This window comes from Nelusetta ayraudi, unplaced genomic scaffold, assembly GCF_046127955.1.
Source record: "Nelusetta ayraudi isolate G7.1 ecotype Tasmania unplaced genomic scaffold, CSIRO-AGI_Nayr_v1 ptg000195l, whole genome shotgun sequence".
Lineage (NCBI taxonomy): Eukaryota > Metazoa > Chordata > Actinopteri > Tetraodontiformes > Monacanthidae > Nelusetta > Nelusetta ayraudi.
The window spans coordinates 737,501-755,614 of NW_027466244.1; the positions used below are offsets into that span (position 1 = coordinate 737,501).

General features: G+C 52.8%; 1 protein-coding gene across 1 annotated transcript; it reads right to left on the bottom strand.

Moving 5' to 3' along the window:
* Window positions 1–1,632: 1,632 nt before the first annotated feature.
* On the bottom strand, window positions 1,633–17,806 carry LOC142881477 (neurexophilin-1). The gene is made up of 2 exons (XM_076015775.1): window positions 16,980–17,806; window positions 1,633–2,480 (listed from the first exon to the last, which is right to left on the bottom strand). Exons 1-2 carry the CDS (start codon window positions 17,034–17,036, stop codon window positions 1,692–1,694), a joined length of 846 nt encoding a protein of 281 aa, XP_075871890.1. The 5' UTR covers window positions 17,037–17,806; the 3' UTR covers window positions 1,633–1,691.
* Between the last annotated feature and the right edge of the window lie 308 nt (window positions 17,807–18,114).

Consider the following 18,114-nt stretch of genomic DNA (forward strand, 5'->3'; position numbering starts at 1 on the left):
GGCATTGTGTGCGGTTCTCCACTCAATATTGTTTGTGAGAGAAACATGAGATGTGCAGCCGGCGGCCAGTTATCTTAATGAGAGACGCTTAACGAAAAATAACCCCGTGACAATCTCCGCCGGCGCCCTCTTAGCCCCGCCCCCTTCCTTCCTGCCGCCGCCGCCGCAGTTTCTCACTTTCTTTCTTTCCAGGAATACGTTTCGCCCTCCCGTTGAAACCTTAATTAGCTCGAAAAGAGATTAAATTATATGTAATTATTATGATAATATTTTCATTTATTCACGATGACGGGGGGTTGGGGTGGGGTGGGGGGGGGGGGGGTTCGACTTTGGTTTTGCGGTTGTGAGGTTGGCGAGGGAGTCGATCTGGCGGCGCGCAGTCAAAGTTATCAAGGCGTGAAATCGGGAATCCTGACGGCAACAAAATGTAATCTTTTCTGCTACAGAGGGGACAATAGGAGGCGCCGCCAACGCCGCATCTCCTTCTCCACTTTAATTAAAGCAGCTCGCTGAACCCCCCACCCCCCACTTCCTCTCTTAAGAGTTTAGGGGGGGCCGATTCTATCTCTCTGCAATCTAGTTATTTGCCTCACACTGAACTTGTCTTAAGCCCCGGCCATAAATTGCTTTTTCTTGCAGATTTTTCACCCCTTCTCCTCCTCTTCCTCTTCCTCTTCCTCTTCCTCTTCCTCTTCCTCTTCCCCCCTTCTGTTGAAACAGAGGTGACATAACTGAGGGATGCGGTGTGATCAGGCTTGGCAGGCGAGCTGAACAGGGTTTGAACGGCCATTGTGGGCGGGACTGGCAAACTTCAGCCCACAGCCGCTGCCGTCAGTCAGTCAGTCAGTCGGTCTGTCAGTCAGTCAGTCAGCCCCACGAGTGCTCGCTGGCCGCAGGGTCAACATGCAGACAAGGCTGCAGGTCTGGGAATCGAACCCACAACCTTCCAACGTTGTTAAATAAAGGAACAACGGACCGGAGTGGTCCTGTGGCTGGTTTGACTTTTAATATTCCTCCAAGCGTTCGTGAACCCCCTCCTCCCCCTCCACCCCCTCCCCCTGCCCCCCCCCCCCCCCCCCCCGCCGGCGAGGTTTCAATCGCTGCTAAATGCTAAACACGGCGCGGCGTCTGCAGGGCTCCCTGGTGCATCGTAAGAAAAAAGTAGCGCGCCGCCCGTTTGTCTTCTCTCTATCCTTTCTTTGTACCACACACACACACACACGCACACACGCACAACATTCACAAGTGACTCGATGCAGGGGAGAGAGAGAGAGAGAGAGAGAGAAAGAGAGAGAGTAGCTGGCTAAACACAGTGGGCGTTCCTAAAGGGAGGTTGAGGTAAGAACGTGCCTGTTCTCCCAGTGACTCCCAGCTGCAGCTGCTGCTGCTGCCGCCGTTGCTGCTGTCGTTGCTGCCGCTGCTGTTGCTGCCGCTGCTGTTGCTGCCGCTGCTGTCGTTTGTTTCGTGCCTCATCGTCTGCATACGTTGTTTTGCATATATGTGTTTTTTGTTTGTTTGTTTGTTTTTTACACAGTCAGGCTACAGGCGGGGCTAAAGTCACGGTGTCCTCCTCCTCTTCCTCTTCCTCCTCTTTCTCCTGCTAAAGTCCGGCTACATCAAACCCTCCCCTCCCCCCCCAGCCCCCTACTTTTGGTCCCGCCTCTCCTCGAGCTCCGCCCCGCCCCCCCTCATTAGCCCGAGGGCAGGTAGGGCATTTCGTTGTGGTAGTTGTAGTCCGGGCAGACCTTCTGCACCAGGCGGTAGTCCGTGCTGTAGAAGGAGATGTAGATGCAGATGACCTTGAAGGGCTTGGAGCAGATCCAGGACACGTGGCTCTGGATCTGCTCCTGGAAGCAGGTCTTGGACGGGTCGTAGTTGCAGAGCGAGGTGCGCTTGCTGCGGTCCACCTTCTCGTAGTCCACGCGGCAGTTGAAGATCTTGGAGTCCTTGGGGTAGACGACGCTCTGGCGCTCCAGGTCGAACTCCACCGCCTTGACGGGCGGCACCAGGCTGACGGAGATGTTGCCCTGGCCGGTGGAGTTGTGGCGGAAGTAGACGCTGAAGGTGCCGTTGCCGTGGTCCACGATCTTGCCGGTGATGAGCAGGTTGAGGCGGATGGTCTTGATGTTGGAGTAGAAGTCGCCCCAGCCGAACATCTTCTTGAACTTGCCCGTCTTGACGATGGGCCGGCGCTTGACCCGGGAGGCGGAGGCGGAGTCGGGCTTGAGCAGGTCGCTGCCCAGCATCTCCCAGAACTCCTGCTTGGAGAACTCCTGCTTGGAGAAGGGCGGCGGCGAGCGGTAGGGCAGCTCCAGCGAGGTGGCGTTGGCCGCCCGGCTCCGGCCGTGCAGCATCCAGCGGCCCAGCGGCGAGAGCGGCGCCTGGCCGCTCAGCAGGCCCACCGTCTTGGAGGGGGAGGGGCCGCCCGAGGAGGAGGAGCCCTTGTGGCTGGAGGAGTCGTCGTCCTGACCCAGGGCCACCTGCAGGGGGCGCCGTTCAGAGGGAGGGAGAGAGAGATGGACAGAGTTACAGCGCCGGAGAACAAAATCCAGGCTTGCAAATCGATACTTCATTTAGTGGCGACATTCCATCAGTGTTACAAATACACGCACAGTAAATGGGATTTTAAGGCTGCGCTGCCATTATTCCGCTGCTCGCTTCTCCTCCGCTCGCACGTGTAGCGCTCCTTTCACGTCTCGTTCCGCCGTAATGGGCTCGTCCCCCCCGCCCCCCACCACCACCACCACCTGACCCCCCCGGGGCCGCCGCCGCCCTGTCGGGGGAGCGAGGAACACGTTCCAGCGCATTCAAGCGCCTCCGTAAAAAGGTGAAACTCACACAACGGCCGTCGCCTCCCTGAGTCCCGGCCAGTTCAATCGATATTTTGTGAGAGCGGATAATTTTCTACAGAGGCTGTAATCCTGTAAACAATAAAGCTGCGCCAAAAAGAAGGAGGAGAAAAAAGAATTTAGAGTCCCTGGCAGCGAGTCGCAGCCGCTGATTTATGCACCTGTGAAGTTGCAGCAGCAGCTTTCGGGTTTCGGGTTTGGTTTTTGGTTCTGTAAACCTCTTGGTGTTTCACTTTGGGATCAGTTTGTGGTCACTTGTCCAGAACTCTGACAAAAACGGCGCCAGTTGACCCGTCGGTCTCCTCAGCACCGCCCAGACGAATCAGAACCTTCCGGAAACAGTTGGTGGCGCCGCTCTAGCGTTTTTTTTTTTTACGCGTTGTTAAATTTCCTCTGTTGCATCAGCACATCATCTTAAAGAGGGTTGAATAGATCACGGTTGCATTTTGAACATTCACTTTGCTAATAAGAAAAATAAGGAACGCGTGAAAGAAAACAACAGAATTTTTCGGGGCCGACCGTGAGGTTTCAACCCTGCTGTGCACGCAGGAATAATTTGACTCCCAGCTGCACGGCGTGCTCGGGGTGTTTCAGTCCGACTGTCTGAGTTGAGGCGGAACTCTGGCTGCCTTAAAGGATTTGGTTGCCGGATCAAAGTGTTTAAAAAAAAAAAAAAGAAGAAAAAAAGGAGCAGAAGATGAAGAAGAAGGAGGGAAAAAAGGTGAAGTGGGAAGAAGAATAAAGTAAAAACTGTGCAATTAGGACCGCCAGTGTTTTAATTAAAATGGGGAAGAAAGAGAGAGGAAACACACACACACAGACGGAGGAAGCTGTCAGACGGTGACATCAGCTGAGGGAGATTAGATGGCGCTGCTGCGCTCAGCAGCGGCTTTGTGAGGAGAGCGGGAGGCGACGGCTAATTATTCAGCGGTAATGATCTATTAACAGGTAGCGTCTGTCTCGGCCGCCGCCGAGCAAGAAAGAAAGGCTTTACTGTGTCCTGCACACACACGCACACACACACACACACACACACACACACACACACACACACTCTGTCACACAGAGTCAGAGACACGCACACGTCTTTTGGTGAATTCTGAGTTGTAAATGTGAATAATAAGTCATTCAAATGCAAATGCAGCCACTCGGTGTGTGTGTGTGTGTGTGTGTGTGTGTCTCAGTGTGTCTCAGTGTGTCTCAGTGTGTGTGTGTCCATGCGGCAGCTACCCAGAGAGATTTTACAATGATACATAATGCATGTATCCCCGTCTGCGCTCTGATCCGTCCACTGTCTGGACTGCCAGCTCTTCCTTAAACAGGCTTAGTCAGGATTATTAAGTCTGACTCATTTTTATTCCATTTTGTCTTCTTTTTTTTTTTTTTTTTTACTCCACTATTTTAAATCTTGTAGCTGGTTGGGATTTGTTCTCCGGCGCTGCAGCCAGCCAGCCAGCCAGCCAGCCAGTCAGTCAGTCAGTCAGTCAGTCAGTCAGTCAGCGGTATTGATTTTCAGTCTTGTGCGTTTCCTTTCATAACGGATTTTCCGGCTGATGTGATTCACGCTCTGTTGTTTGGACAAAACTTCTCCCTCCCGCTCTTTAATCTGCTGGTGTTACCGCGGCGGTGCTGCGGGTCACACCCTCCCTGGGGCTCCTTCCTGCTGTCATCTTCCTGCCTGACGATCTCCAAGTTATTATTAAAAAAGAAAAAAGGAACTTCAGACGCAGACGATCCGATGGTCGTAACCTTTGCCAACGTCTCCTCTGACGGAGGCCACGCGTCAGCTAAACGACGGCTCCTCCTGAAGGGACTCTCTGCTGTTTGATTGGTCCTCCAGCCAATCCTCCTGCTGATTGGCTGCTACGGAGGAGAGAGGAACTGCAGGTTCTGCTTTGATCCTTTCATGACGACACCCAACGGAGAATAGAAATTAATTAATCGTCCATTAATCAAAGGAGGTCAAATCAGCTGTTGCAGCCAGCAGTGGCCTGTGAGTTTACAGCATCTAAGTTTGAACAGCGGTGGCGCTGATGAGCAAAACTGCCAGCGAGCACCACCTGCAACACTGCCGAATGTCCTCTAGGTGGCTCTCATTGACATGGTATTGACACCAATGTGTCTGCTGTGTTGGCCAGCAGTCACTTTCTGTCCTGTTTTCTGTCAGTCAGTGTTCAACACTGCCCCCTGCCGTTTCTGGTGGTACTGCCACTATTTGAGACCGACGTTCCTGTCAGGGCCCACAACAGCAAATCATCCTGTTTTTTTTAAATCCATCGTTCTAAATCCCCACAATGCACTGCTGTGGTGTAGTTTAGCTGGAAGACCAACGCTGCGCGCAATGAGCTCAGTGCGGCTGCAGCGCCCCCTGGGGACGCTCCTGAGGGGGGAAACCGTCGCAGTAACTTTTGCCCATTTACGGCCTTTGTGCTCGACTCGGGTCAAAAGGTCAGACTGCCGCTTCAGTCCCGACGGTGAATATTAGAAGAGTCACTCCTCTTTAGTCTTTCTTTCTTTTTGCACAGGAGCTGCAACAACTCTGCAGCGTCGAACAAGCGAACGGAGGACATGAGGTGCAGGGTATTACCCTGGGCGTGCACACGGCGGCAGCTTTGACTAACGCTGTGTAAGCAGGTTCAAGCGCAGTGAGAGAGAGATAGAGAGAGATGGAGAGGGAGAGAGAGAGAGAGAGAGAGAGAGAGAGAGAGAGCCGGGAGCTCAGACGTTGTTTCCACACGCCTGAAAAGATTAATGCAGCGGCCGACTTTCAGGAGGATGTTTTCAATTTTTTTTTTCTTTTTTTGCATCCTGCCGGCAGCTTTCATTACTCTGGATACTCAACTGTCTGACTCACTTCACTTCACGTTTTACAAGAAATCCAGTCAAACACAAACAACAGTGTGCTTTGATGATGCGGCGTTGAAGAAAACCCCTCGTTTTTGTCTCTCTCTCCCTCTCTCTCTCCCTCTCCCTCTCTCCCTCTCTCTCTCTCTCACTCGCCCAGTAACGGCCGCTGTCAGATCAAAGATTTGGTTTTGACAGATGGAAAAACTTCCAAAGATTTGTCGCTACACATCTTCCAATTGGAATCTTGGTGTTTTTTGTTTGTTTTTTCGCAGTGTCGAGCCCGGACTGAAGCTGCGAGTTTCGCAGTGAGACACGCTTTTATTGTGAAGGCCTGAGGAAGGGTGATTTTTTTTTTTTTTCTCACCTGTTGAGCACTGAGTGAGTTGACGACACGGCCGGAACGAGGAGGTCATTATGAGTCACTCAGCCTGCAGTCCTCCTCCCAGCCAACAGGGGGACCTCATCGCAGAGCAGCAGTTCTCACTCCCACCCCCTCAGACAGTGACAGCCACACCGTTTGAACACACACACACACACACACACACACACTGTTTCCAGCTCAGGGAGCACAGGTGGGCGTGGCTCTCAGGGGGGAAGGGGGGGGGGGGGTTGGCGGTGGAGAAACTGGCAGACGAGTGGTGATGATGTCGTGTGGACTGATTACGCTGCTTCTGTTGTTCAACAGAAAGTTGGTCCTTCAGAAAAGTTGGCAGTCGAATGGTGAGAGTCGCCCCCTGGTGTTCAATCAACACACACACACACACACACACACACACACACACACACACACACACACACACACACACACACCTCGGCGGGTGCCGCTGGGGAGAAGCCGACTGTTGGTGTGATGTGAGCAGAGGCGGGTGGAAGCTATTGTGACCATATGTCTCCTCTGTGCCGCGTCGTCATCCTCACTGTTTCTGCACGTAATTGGCTGAAACCTCAGCCAGTCAGCCAGCCAGCCAGCCAGTCAGTCAGCCAGCCAGTCAGTCAGCCAGTCAGTCAGTCAGCTAGTCAGACGTTCAGACTGCAAGAGCTCCAGCAGGTGGACTCAGTAACAAGCTTTGTCAATCAATCTTTGACTGTAAACGGGTGAAACAAGCGGCTTTTTTTTCAAAAATGGCGGCGTGACTTCGCACTCCCATACTCCCCCTCCCCCTTACCCCTCCACCCCTACACACACACACACACACACACACACCAGCAGCCTGAAACTGCATGCGAGGCCGAGAGTGGAGCCAAGTGGAGTAAATTGATTGCTTAATTGACGGAGAGAAAGTGCCTGCAGAGCCGCCCAGCGGGGATGAAGGCAGCGGCGGCAGGTGGTGGCGGCGGCGGCGGCGGCGGCGAGCTCTCCACCGGCGTGCCGACTCGGAGAATCTTCATCTCTAATACCACATCAATTTTTAATTAAAGACCCGGCAGCTCGGATTTCCTCAGCGTTTGCTCGATGCTTCATTCTTCCTCCTGCGTCTCCTCCTCTAACGCTCTCGCTGCGGGAGGCACCTCCCCCCCCCCCCCCTCTCCCTCTCCACCTCCACACCCCTCACCCCCTCCCATACCGCTAAAGCCTGGAAAATGGCTGCGCCCTCGGAACTAATTATTCCGCCACCGAGAGGAGGTGTGAGAGAGAGAGAGAGAGAGAGGAGAGAGAGAGAGAGAGAGGGAGAGAGAGAGAGAGAGAGGGGGAGAGAAAGGTAATTTGACCAGAAACACGGAGCCGTTTGACTCGTGATGAATCATTTACTCTCTCTCGAGGGGGGGAGGAGAGGAGGGGAGTGGTGGGGGGAGTCAGCGAGGGGGGGCCCTGAAGGGGGGGGGGGGGGTCACCGCAGCTCAGATCTGCTGCCGGAGGAGTCGACCGCATTCAACCTGAGCTGCTGCGGCTTTTTTTCCCTCTCCCCCTCCCTTAACTAAACTCCTCCTCCACCTCCACCTCCACCTCCACCTGCTGTCCCACCTCCGTCTGAGGCTCTTCAGTGGAGTCGTCCCGGCGGAGTCGCTCTGGTTCTGTGTGTTCTGGTGGAGAGCGGAGAGGCCCGGCTCTGAATTGGCTATCACATTTGTTACATTATAAGATATTGACCAGTCGGCCAGTGGAAGGCGGGTGAGATGAGGGTGGGCGGAGGAGGGGGTTGGGGGGTTTGGGGGGGGTGTCTCCAGGGAGCGGAGCGAGGGGCTGATTAAAGTTCTGCAGCAGCGTTCACACCTGTCTGCTGTGAGCTTCAGGAACGAGGGATGAAATTAAAACACCGATAAAAAAGAAAGAAGGGAAACTGCGGCTTCCTGTCTGAAGCTGCTTCACTGCAACTTTGTCTTAAGGAACTCCTCATTAAGGCATCGCAACAGTTTTACAGGGCTGCAGCTCCCAGCTGTGTGTGTGTGTGTGTGTGTGTGTGTCTCGGCGGGATGCGACCCACGTCCGTCTTTAAAAGATGAATGTGAAGTGTTGAGCGTCACGTCAGCGACATTTCCAAGTGGGCCAGATGTTTCCCGCCCTGCATTTGCATATTGGCGCCGCGGCCGCTGCACCGCCGGCGGCTTTGAAGCTCAGCTCGACTGGGCTCGCCGCTCGGCTCACACGCAGACTACAAACCTTTGCAAGGAGGGGGAAAAAAAAACAAACAAACAGCAGAAAAAAAGAGCAACAAAGCTAATTTGCATGAGCTTCACAGCGGCTCCGACATGAGACAGCAATCTGCTCCTGCAGCTGAGCAGAGGAAAACTTTTTTCCCCTCTTTTTGGGGGGAAGGAGGGGCAGAAAAGGGTGTGTGTGTGTGTGTGTGGGGGGGGAGGGGGCGTGGAATTTGATCTAAAGTACTTCTGAGGTACATTGAAGATACTTATTTTGAAAACATTTTCCAACCCCTCCCCCCCCCCAAAAAAAGCACCGTCGTTTCCACAGAGTGGCGTTTTTTCTTGGCAAGAAGTTTTTCATAGCGACGGATGCTCCGATTTTTTTTATTTTTTTTTTTATAACACGTTTTACTTTGCATTGCAATGCAAACTCAACCTTCTCCTCATCCGATTCTTTTCTTTGAGGTTTTTTTTTTTTTTTTACAATTATTTCCAGCTCTAAACGGCTCCTACCTATACGGGGCTAAATTTCTGCCCCGGAAGTGTTGACGCTCGCGCGCTCACTTCCTGTTTCTGCACTTCCGCCTCAGTCAGCAGACATTCCGAGGGCCGCCACAGTTGGCATCTCAGGCTGCACGATGTAAAAACATGAAGAGGTGACCGGCGCGTCCTTGTTGAGCAGAAAAAAAGAAATCAAAATGCTTCCTGCCGGAGGTGTGAGGAAGAGGAAGAGGAAGAGGAAGAGGAAGAGGAAGCTCGGACGCTGCCGGGCCATCATTTCCTCCGGATAAACGTTTCCGTCTCTTCCCCTCCGACCATCCGGCTATTTCCTCCCGCTCACCTCGGAAATTCTCTGTCATTTCCCACTTGGCCCTCGCCAGGCTGTTTGCCGAGGATGGAAACAGTTTCTTCTGGCCGCTTCAGTCACGGCGCGATGATGTCAGCGTGAAAACGGGGGGAAAAAAAAAAGGGGGGGGGAAGGGGGGGGAGGAGGAGAGGAGGCAGCCTTTGTTTCCTCTGTGTCTGCTGCTCCCTGCTGCTCCCTGCTGCTCCCTCTTCCTCCAGCAATGTTCGGATGCAGCGCACACCTCCCATAAAACAATAAAAAGATTTAATCGACGCTGGGTTGGTTTTTTTTTTTTTGTTTGTTTTTTTTCCAGCAGGCGGTAAAACAACTTTTACTACTGCGCCGCGGCGCTCCCTGAAAATTAAAACGGCTCCCGTTATGGATTTTTTTTTTTTTTCTCCTTTGTTTTTTTTTTTTTTTTTGGTTTTCCCGCCGTCCTTTCAGTTATTCCTCCGCCGCTGCCGCCAAAGTCAAGTGTGTCTTTATCCGGATCCCCTGCGGGACTTCCACGTAGCCGCGCTACGGCGGGCTGCGAGCCGTTTTATCTCTCGCTAAGCGCTGGCGGTGTAATCCACCCTTCCTTCGCCACCGCCCCCCCCCCCAACCCCCCCACCCTCCAGGCCCCCCGGCCGCCACCGCTGCCGCCGCCGCCGCCGCCGCCGCCGCCGCTGCTGCTGCTGCTGCTGCTGCCACACAAACACACACATATTCTTCCAGGATTCGCAGCCTCGCGGCGAGGCGATAAATCCACGTCTGTTTTGGAGCCTCGGCAACGTGTCGCTGTCGGGGGGGGGGGAGGTAGGGGGAGGGGCTGCATTTCCCCCTTCCTGACAGCCCCCCCACCCTCCACCCCGCTCCCCCGAGGGGCGAGGGGTCCAGATGCGAGGTTATAATTTTTGCTAGTTCACAGTTTTTTTTTGTCGCCTTTTATTTATTTTTTATTTTTGTTCCCCCGGAGGTTTGTCGCTCCACGAGCGGCGGGACGGTTTGTGCGTTTGTGCCTGCGAGAGAAAAGTCTTCCGACAGCCTCCAGGGTGGTGGTGGTGGTGGTGGTGGTGGGGGGGGTGTTTGTGTGTGTGTGTGTGTGTGTTTGTGTGGGGGGGGGGGCCTTGAAGGATCATAGATAACCGAGTTAACGACCTGGAAGACAGCTGCAATTACCGCGCTAAGCTTCCTGCGAGCGTCAACCCCGCAGAGGTCCGGCGCCTTTAGAATAAAGCAGATACGAAGTGCGGAGGGAACAACTTGTGACGCTGCTGCGGCTCCGAGGATTCTTCTCCGCTCGGAGCCGCCGTCCGACGCGTTCTCCGCGAGTTGAACGCAGTGCTGTGTTTCCAGTTGTCTCGACTCCAACCAAGTATGTGCTTGTGTTCTCGTGTGGGACGCGTTTGGAACTGCTGCACCTTAAAATGCCGGGTGCACGAATTTAATTCTGTTTTTGTTTTGTGTTCTTTGCGCCAGCCGTAGCGTTGAAAACATGAACGGCTCATTAGGTCAGATGAGATTATTGTTCCAGCGAGCGGATCAGAACACTGTGGAAAGACTTGACTCGAGGACTGAAGACGCTGCTGAAGCTGAAGCCGATCTTCTAACTGGGGTCGCTTCACTCGGTCTGTTTAGCACGTTTGCACCACTAGAGGGCGTGACAGAGGCCAGATATCAGTGGGAGGAGTCGACATGAAAAGGGTCATTCAGCTCAAAAGCTGAGATTCTCAAAGCCTTCCAAGAAATCCAGCAGCAGCTTCAGCATGTTTTTCCGGACGCTAATTTGGCGTAATTTCATTTTTTTATTATTTTTTTTCCCAGGATTTTCCGACTTGATTGGCATTTTCTCCTCCTCCTTTCACCCGGCCTCCCACCCCCGCCCCCCCTTGTGATTCTTTAGCTGAACACACCGTTGGGCTTTCAGGCAACAGAAGCAACACGAGCGGCAACAAAACCCCCAGTTTGTCAGCGTCGGGCTGCACTCTGCACTCCCAGTCTCAGTCAATCGGGCCGCCGTGAACGACTCGCGCAGATAAAGTCGGGCTTCGCTCGGCTGCTTTTCACTTCCCGCCGATGAAGACGAATGTTTACAATGAAGGGAACATAACGATCGGCTGCGTGTGGGCGGGGTGGCGGCGGCAGGAGCTGTAGGTAATCAGCAACTACTTTCACTTCGCTCTGACTCATTTTCGGTGCGAAACGAGTCATTTAGCCGAGTCTATTAGGTGGTCAATATTCAATTAGCTTTTATTATGATTGTTGTTGTTTTTTTTGTTCTGTGACGGAACCTGAGGATGTTTGCACGGCAAGCAGTTGCAGGGGAACCAATAGGATAAAGAAAAAGAAAAAATGAGACAAACAAACTCGATTCATTGTAGCCTGAACAACAACAAAAAAAAATCTCTCAAGCGGTCGATCAGAGGGACGCAGACAAAGTGTTTGGCGTTGTGTGTCGGTGCCTGGTGTGCGGCGCAGTCCTTCAGCCTGCATCTTCTCGTCATCATCTCGTCTCTCCGGGAAGCTCAGGCCGACGCCTGTTGAAGCGAATCCCGCCCTCATCAAGCAGCCAGATGACTTCCCACCACACGCAATGTGGAAATAAATAAAGTCGTCTGAATCTGTCGAGTCAAGCCTTAGAAGACAGGCACACACACACACACACACACACACACACACACACAGACAGGTGAGTGCAGGACAGACTTCCTCGGTCTGCTGCCGCCGTCCCCCAAGCGACAACATTTGACAATTATGAATGAGTTTTTGTCCTCGCCGCATCCGAGCGGGAGGCCGGCCGGCCGACCGGAGGCTCCTGAGCTCTGACTTGCATATTGCAACAATCGTGGCGGCAAGAAGGGGTGGAAGGGGGTGGGGGGGAGGGGTGTGTGGGGGGAGTGAGGGACTCGAGAGGGCCGAAAAGAGAGAAATAATATTAGCATTCTCTCTGCTGTCTGTCGCACTGCTGCATCTGCCTGCACTGAGTCGACTTTTCCTCGTTTTTTTCACCTTCTTCTTCTTCTTCTTCTTCTTCTTCTTCAGGATGTGTTTGAGTGGCCGACGGGATTCCAGGAAACGGGAATGCAAGAGTCTGCGGCGAGGATTGTGATGTGGTTGGAAGAGGAGCCAGACGGCCTCGACGGAGAGATCTCGCACAGAGTATTCAGGTCTGCAGTGTGTGTGTGTGTGTGTGTGTGTGTGTGTGTGTGTGTGTGTGTGCGTTTTCCTCGCCGTCTCCGACTCCGGCTGCCAAAACTCCGCCTTTTTGATGCCTTTTGTCAAAGCGGCAGCCATCAGCCGCTCTTTGCCTTCTCTGAAGATGATGAGAGGCATTTCTGGCGCCGCGTGAGAGCCGCAACTTAATTTGTTTCCGAGCGGGCGTTCAAAAAAAAGAAAGAAAGTGTTTCCTTGCTGACGGCAAAGTCGAGCAGAGGTTGGTGGGGTTTTTTTTGTTTTTTTTTTAAAAAACAACAATTTAAAGTCAGATAACAAAAAAAAGACGGAGCAACTTAAAGATTCTTATCACTTCCCCTGGGAGATATATTCAATTATTTGCCGCCACAGATAAGAAGGAAAAAAAAAACTTGACGGAGCGTTTAGAAAAATAAAATGACAAAAATTGGGGATTGTGTGTGAACGCTGTCCATGGAAAGTCGATCATTGATGATCAGCAGCAGTCAGAAGGAACGTCGAGTCGCGTCCCTCGCAAGGACTTCTGGGAATTCCCGGTTTCTGTCATCATGCTGGTAGTTTATCGCCATTATTCTTGTGATTATCGTTGTTATAGTTCAGTCCGTCATCCTGTTTGCTCCATCTGTTTATTATTTTTTATCAACATGTAAATATTCTATTTGAAAACTAGTGGCAACCTCGACCACACCTGAGAGAAAAATGCAAATGCAAATGTAAATGCAAAATGCAAATGCAAATGTAAATGCAGACATTTACGGTCGGTTTGCTTTGCGCTTGCTACTCCCTGCCACGGGGGGGAGCTGTAACTCGTTAGCGACGCTTGCCGCTGTGTCTTTTCAACTTCCTCTCCAAACGCTGCTTTGTTGTGCGTAGCTGCGCAGTCAACGCTGTGCTGCCGAAAGCACCTGGGCCTGCTGGCCGGCCGCCACTCTTTGTTTTTGCATCACTTCCTTCTTCACAGGAAGTCAACGGTACGTCAAAGTAAAGCGTCAGACATCCGACTCGTCAGTTTGTTCTCCCGGCTCAAGGGGGAGCTGCTGTGACGCCGACGGCGAGCCGTTGCTAACGATGGGCCAGATATTTATCAGCCCAAGGATTAATCGCTGTGTCACCACATCTCTCTCTCTCTCTCTCTCGCTCTCTCTCTCTCTCTCTCTCTCTCTCTCTCTCTCACACTCTCTCTCTCTCTCTCCCTCTCTCTCTCACTCTCTCCCTCTCTCTCTCTCTCTCTCTCTCTCTCACTCTCTCTGTCTCTTCTCTCTCTCTCTCTCTCTCTCTCTCTCACACTCTCTCTCTCTCTCTCTCTCTCTCTCTCTCTCACTCTCTCTGTCTCTCTCTCTCTCTCTCTCTCTGGTTTGTGCTTCGGACGGGAGGCAGTTTGATTTCTGGGCCTTGAGGAGGAGGTGGAGAAGGATGTGGAGGAGGAGGAGGTGTAGGAGTAGGAGGAGGAGGAGGAGGAGGAGAAGAGTCTGCCGGCTCTCTGTGGCGACACTCTGATCTTCTCTCAGCCGCTTCACGGCTCAGATGTTTGGAGGAGATGTTGTGATGACGACTCCAAAAGCAAAAAAAAAAAAAAAAAAAAAAATTCTCCCCTCCTCCTTAATTTCTGCAGCTGGTCTGAAGGGGATTCAGCTTGTCAGTCTGTCACTGCTGCCACTGCTGTAATTATGTTTGGATTAGACGTGTTTTCTTGGATGGCTCGTGTGTGTGTGAGAGAGAGAGAGTAAGTGTGTGTGTGTGTGTGTGTTAAAAGTAAAAAGGGAAAAGAACCTGTGATGACTGTCAATGAGGCGTCTCTGAGTCGGTGAAGCAGCTGTTTCAACCTCTCGCTGCCTTTTTAAAGCGGCTCCCCGGCTGCACCTGCTCGCACCTCTCCGTCACCCCACCTCTCGCCCAGCCGTACCTGTCTGACTCAGACATGTGAACCAATCCCCTGCAGGCACCACCCGTCTCCTTCCTCTCCTCCTTCCCTTTTTCTTTTTTTTTTTTTTTTAAATTTAATTCCTCCGCCTAACCTGTGAACTCCTGCTGCAGCCGCCGGCTGATTAATTAAAGGCCTCGCAAGAGAGAAGTCAGACAATCAGCCGCCTGATGGGAGGATAATCTGCAGCCCCCTTTTATAATCCATCAAATTAAATCACGTCAGCTTCGCAAGATTTTATTATTTTGTTGGGGGATTTGGCCGAACAACGGGGTCATTTTTTTCCCTTTAACAGCCATAATCCAGGCAATGCAGAGCAGCCACACCTGAGCTCAGGTGAGCTCCGGTAATCCTCATATTACCCCTCCAGATTAACAGACACCCTCTCACTCTCTCACTCTCTCACTAACCCAGACCAGCTTCGGCATCCAGCGGCGGCCGATGAGAAATAAGTGGGCCTGCGCACGGCCAGAATAAACGTCATTTCTCAGGCAGTCAATTACAGCGGCGAGATGGTTTTTGTATTATTCATGACACACACGCGCACACGCACACACGCACACACGCACGCACGCACACACACACACACACACACACACCGGCGGCGGCGGCACCTCCCCATTCAAATCCAGAGAGTAATTAGCATTTTGAAACACGCCATTCATCACATAAACAACAACAAAAAAATAAAGAATAAAAGGCCGAGTGGCGCCTCCTGTTGCCGCTGCTTCTTATGTAAGACCCCCCCCCCCCCCACGCCCCACCACCACCACCACCACCCCCCCCACCGCTGCCACGCACCCCTCCTCCCTGGAGGAGGCAGGAACCCTGGAGAGTTGCAGAGCTATTACAGCAGAAAATCATCCCGTTCGCATGTTTAATACAGCGGCTTATGTGATTATTAATCACGGCTCTGCCGCATAATAAAAATTGGAAGAAAAAAAAAGTTGGGGGGAGAAAAAAAAAAGTTTGTTGTTCATTTATTAATTGCTCGGCAGTTAATCAGCGTGGCAGGGTTGCCGGCCGGCGAATTAGCCGGCGTCTCCCCCGCTGCTGCGTGTCATGTTGACGCCGCTCCTTTTCTTTTGCTCCTTTTCTTCTTCTTCTTCCCTCCTTTTATTTGCACAGATAGACGAGGGGAGAAGAAAAGAAAAGAAAAGCTGCAGCTAATTTCATTATCAGCAGCCACAGACCTTTAGCTTACAATGAGCGCTGCAGCCCCGGCAGCTCACAGCGAGGCTCGACGCGGCTCGACTCGACTCGGCACGGCGAGGGCGAGAGAGAGAGAGAGAGGGAGAGAGAGAGAGAGAGAGAGAGAGAGACTCTAAGCCTATTATCCCTCACTCTTGTATCTGGTTGTACGGCGGCTGACAAGGCGCTCATCCACCAAACCCGGCCCTCGAATTTCCACTCAGCGTGTGGTCTCTCCCTGGGATCCACCGCCTGCGCACGCCTGTGTGTGTGTGTGTGTGTGTGTGTGTGTGTGTATTCACTCGCAGTCAAGCCGCAGTCAAGCCTGAACGTGAAGCCTGAGGGTCTCCTGGAGAAGCTCTCACACTCCTCCCTGCTAGTGTGGAGTGTTTTAGAGTTTTCCAGGCGCTGGAAACTCAGCACAGGGTTTAGTTTTTGTTTTTTGTTTTTTGGGTTTTGTTTTTTTTTTTGGGGGGTGGGGGGGGTTATTTATTTATTTTTTCCCAGCGGAAGGATGCTGGAAGTTTTTGTGTATTGGCTCTTTAAAGGGAGAGAGAAGGTAGAAGAGGCGGTAGGGGAAGGAAGGAGGGAGCTGCTGCTGCTGATGCCAGTGGTGTGTGTGTGTGTGTGTGTGTGTGTGTGTGTGTGTGTGATGGGGGGTGGTGAAGCTGCTGCTTTTTAATAAATGTGCAAAGCGTGAGATGAAAGAGGGAAGCGGGCCGATCCTGCTCTGATTGTGGCGGTTATGTAACGTGGTGGCAGAAGACGGCTTGGCGGAGCTGCAGGTCGGCCACGGAGTTCGTCAGAACTTCACGTCCGAGACGCTTCAGGCCTCAGAGCCTCTTCATTCTGCAGCCGAATCACATCCGGCAGGAGGAGGGAGAGGAGTGGGAGTGAAGGTCCAATACCGCTCCAGCTGCTCTCTCACCTTTGCTCCTCTTCCTCTGGATGGTTTGGAATCTCAAATGTTTGACCTTCTCATGTCGGAGCGAAAAGAATCAAATGCAGTTGTTTCTGCGGAATAACCCCCCCCCCCCTTTATAAAACTGTGAAGCACTCTCACCTTCACCTCACTTCGACATGTGAGCTTCGTCTGTTTCTAATTCACTTCATGCGTGATGAAACGTGCATCAAACGGCAGCTCTTTTTTTTTTTTTTTTTTTCTAAGGTTGTTTTTCCCTAAACGCGCACAGATGGCGCGCTCTGGGGACGATGAGAGCGCGCTTGGCGCACCGGGGTCACGGACCGGATGTCACTTTAGGTGCGAATAAGCCCCGGAACATCTGCAAACGCGTGCGCGTGAGTGGACACGCGGCGCCCGTTCAACCACTGGGAATCCTACGAGAGGAGTTCGCACCTTTTGATTTTGGATTTTTAGGCAAAAGTTTGGAAGTTTTCCCGCTAATGCTGCAAGGTGCACGCGGCAAAGGTGACGCAGGGGGAAAAAACGAAAGAGAAGAAGAAGAAGAAGAAAGAAAGAAGAAAAGGCGATGCTGTCACGAGGATCGAAGACTTTCTTTGTTTTTTGTTTTTTCCTATCATTAATATGAGTGAAAAACTCTTTTCTTACCAAACATGCGGTTCCGTTGAGCAGAAGCAGGATGAAGCCGCTGTTGGGACGCATCATTCCGGCGCGTAAAACGCACAGCTCCTCCTCTTCTTCGTCTTCCTTGCTGGCGCCAAGAAGCACACACGCGCACCAAAAAGAAATTAAGAAAAAAAAAAAAAAAAAAAAAAAGGTTTTAGAAAAAAATAAAACTGAAACTCCGCCACTCGGGCTTGTCCTCCTTCAGGAAGCGCTTCTTCCTCCGGCACCGGTTCCCTCTCGGCTGACCCGCACTGCCATGTCCTGGTCCTGGTCCTGGTCGGTGTATGAGCCGCAGCAGCTTCTCCACAGACCTGCTGGAGACCAGCAGCAGCAGCAGCCCTCTGGTCTCCCCCCTTCTCACTGACTGACAGAGGAACCCCGTCCGTCCTCCTCCTCCTCCTCCTCCTCCTCCTCCCCTTCTTGCTCCCCTCCTCCCTCCTCCTTCTCCTCCTCCTCCTCCTCACTTCTTCTGTGATGCCTCTCTTCAGCCCGGTCCCGGGTTTCGGGAGTCAAATTAGTTGGAGAAATCCATCAGTTTGCCAGCCGCCGCGCTGCTACCATCCATGCGGAACGGGTGAGGAGCTCCCGGCGGCGGGGCGGTGCGGAGCGAACAGTGGCGGCGCTGCGGGAGCTTCTGGGGCATCGCATCTGGTCATCGGTGCGGGTGCAGCAGCCTGGTTCTCCCCCGCAGAAAAAGCCGGAGCTGCTGCTGCTGCTGCTGCCGCCGCTGCCGAGAGGAGGAGAGCAGGAGCAGGAGCGGGACGCGCGCGAGCACACACTCAGGCAGACGCACACACTCTCACTCCGCTTTAAACACTTCCCACTCTCTCACTTTCTCCCCCTCCTTTACCCCCCTCCTCCCAGATCTCTATCTCTCCGCCCATCCAACCACCCCACCCCCCACCCTCTCTCTCCCCCTCCCCCTCCCCCTCCCTGTCGCCATCTCGCGCGCTCGCTCCTGCAGCCACTCCATCCATCCTGCATACAAATAAACAATAAACAAACAACAAGCATCTGCTCTGATTGCGCCACCGCCAAACACTCCGCTGGGATGGAGAGGAGGGGAGGGGAGGGGAGGGGGATGGAGGTGGACCGGTAACCCCTCCTCCTCCTCCAT

Bases quoted from the DNA above. Each gene is read 5' to 3' on its own strand.
- LOC142881477 (XM_076015775.1), bottom strand. From the start codon at position 17,036: ATGATGCGTCCCAACAGCGGCTTCATCCTGCTTCTGCTCAACGGAACC. The intron at 2,481-16,979 runs GTAAGAAAAGAG...CGCCCCCTGCAG, and splicing joins TCAACGGAACCGCATGTTTG to GTGGCCCTGGGTCAGGACGA.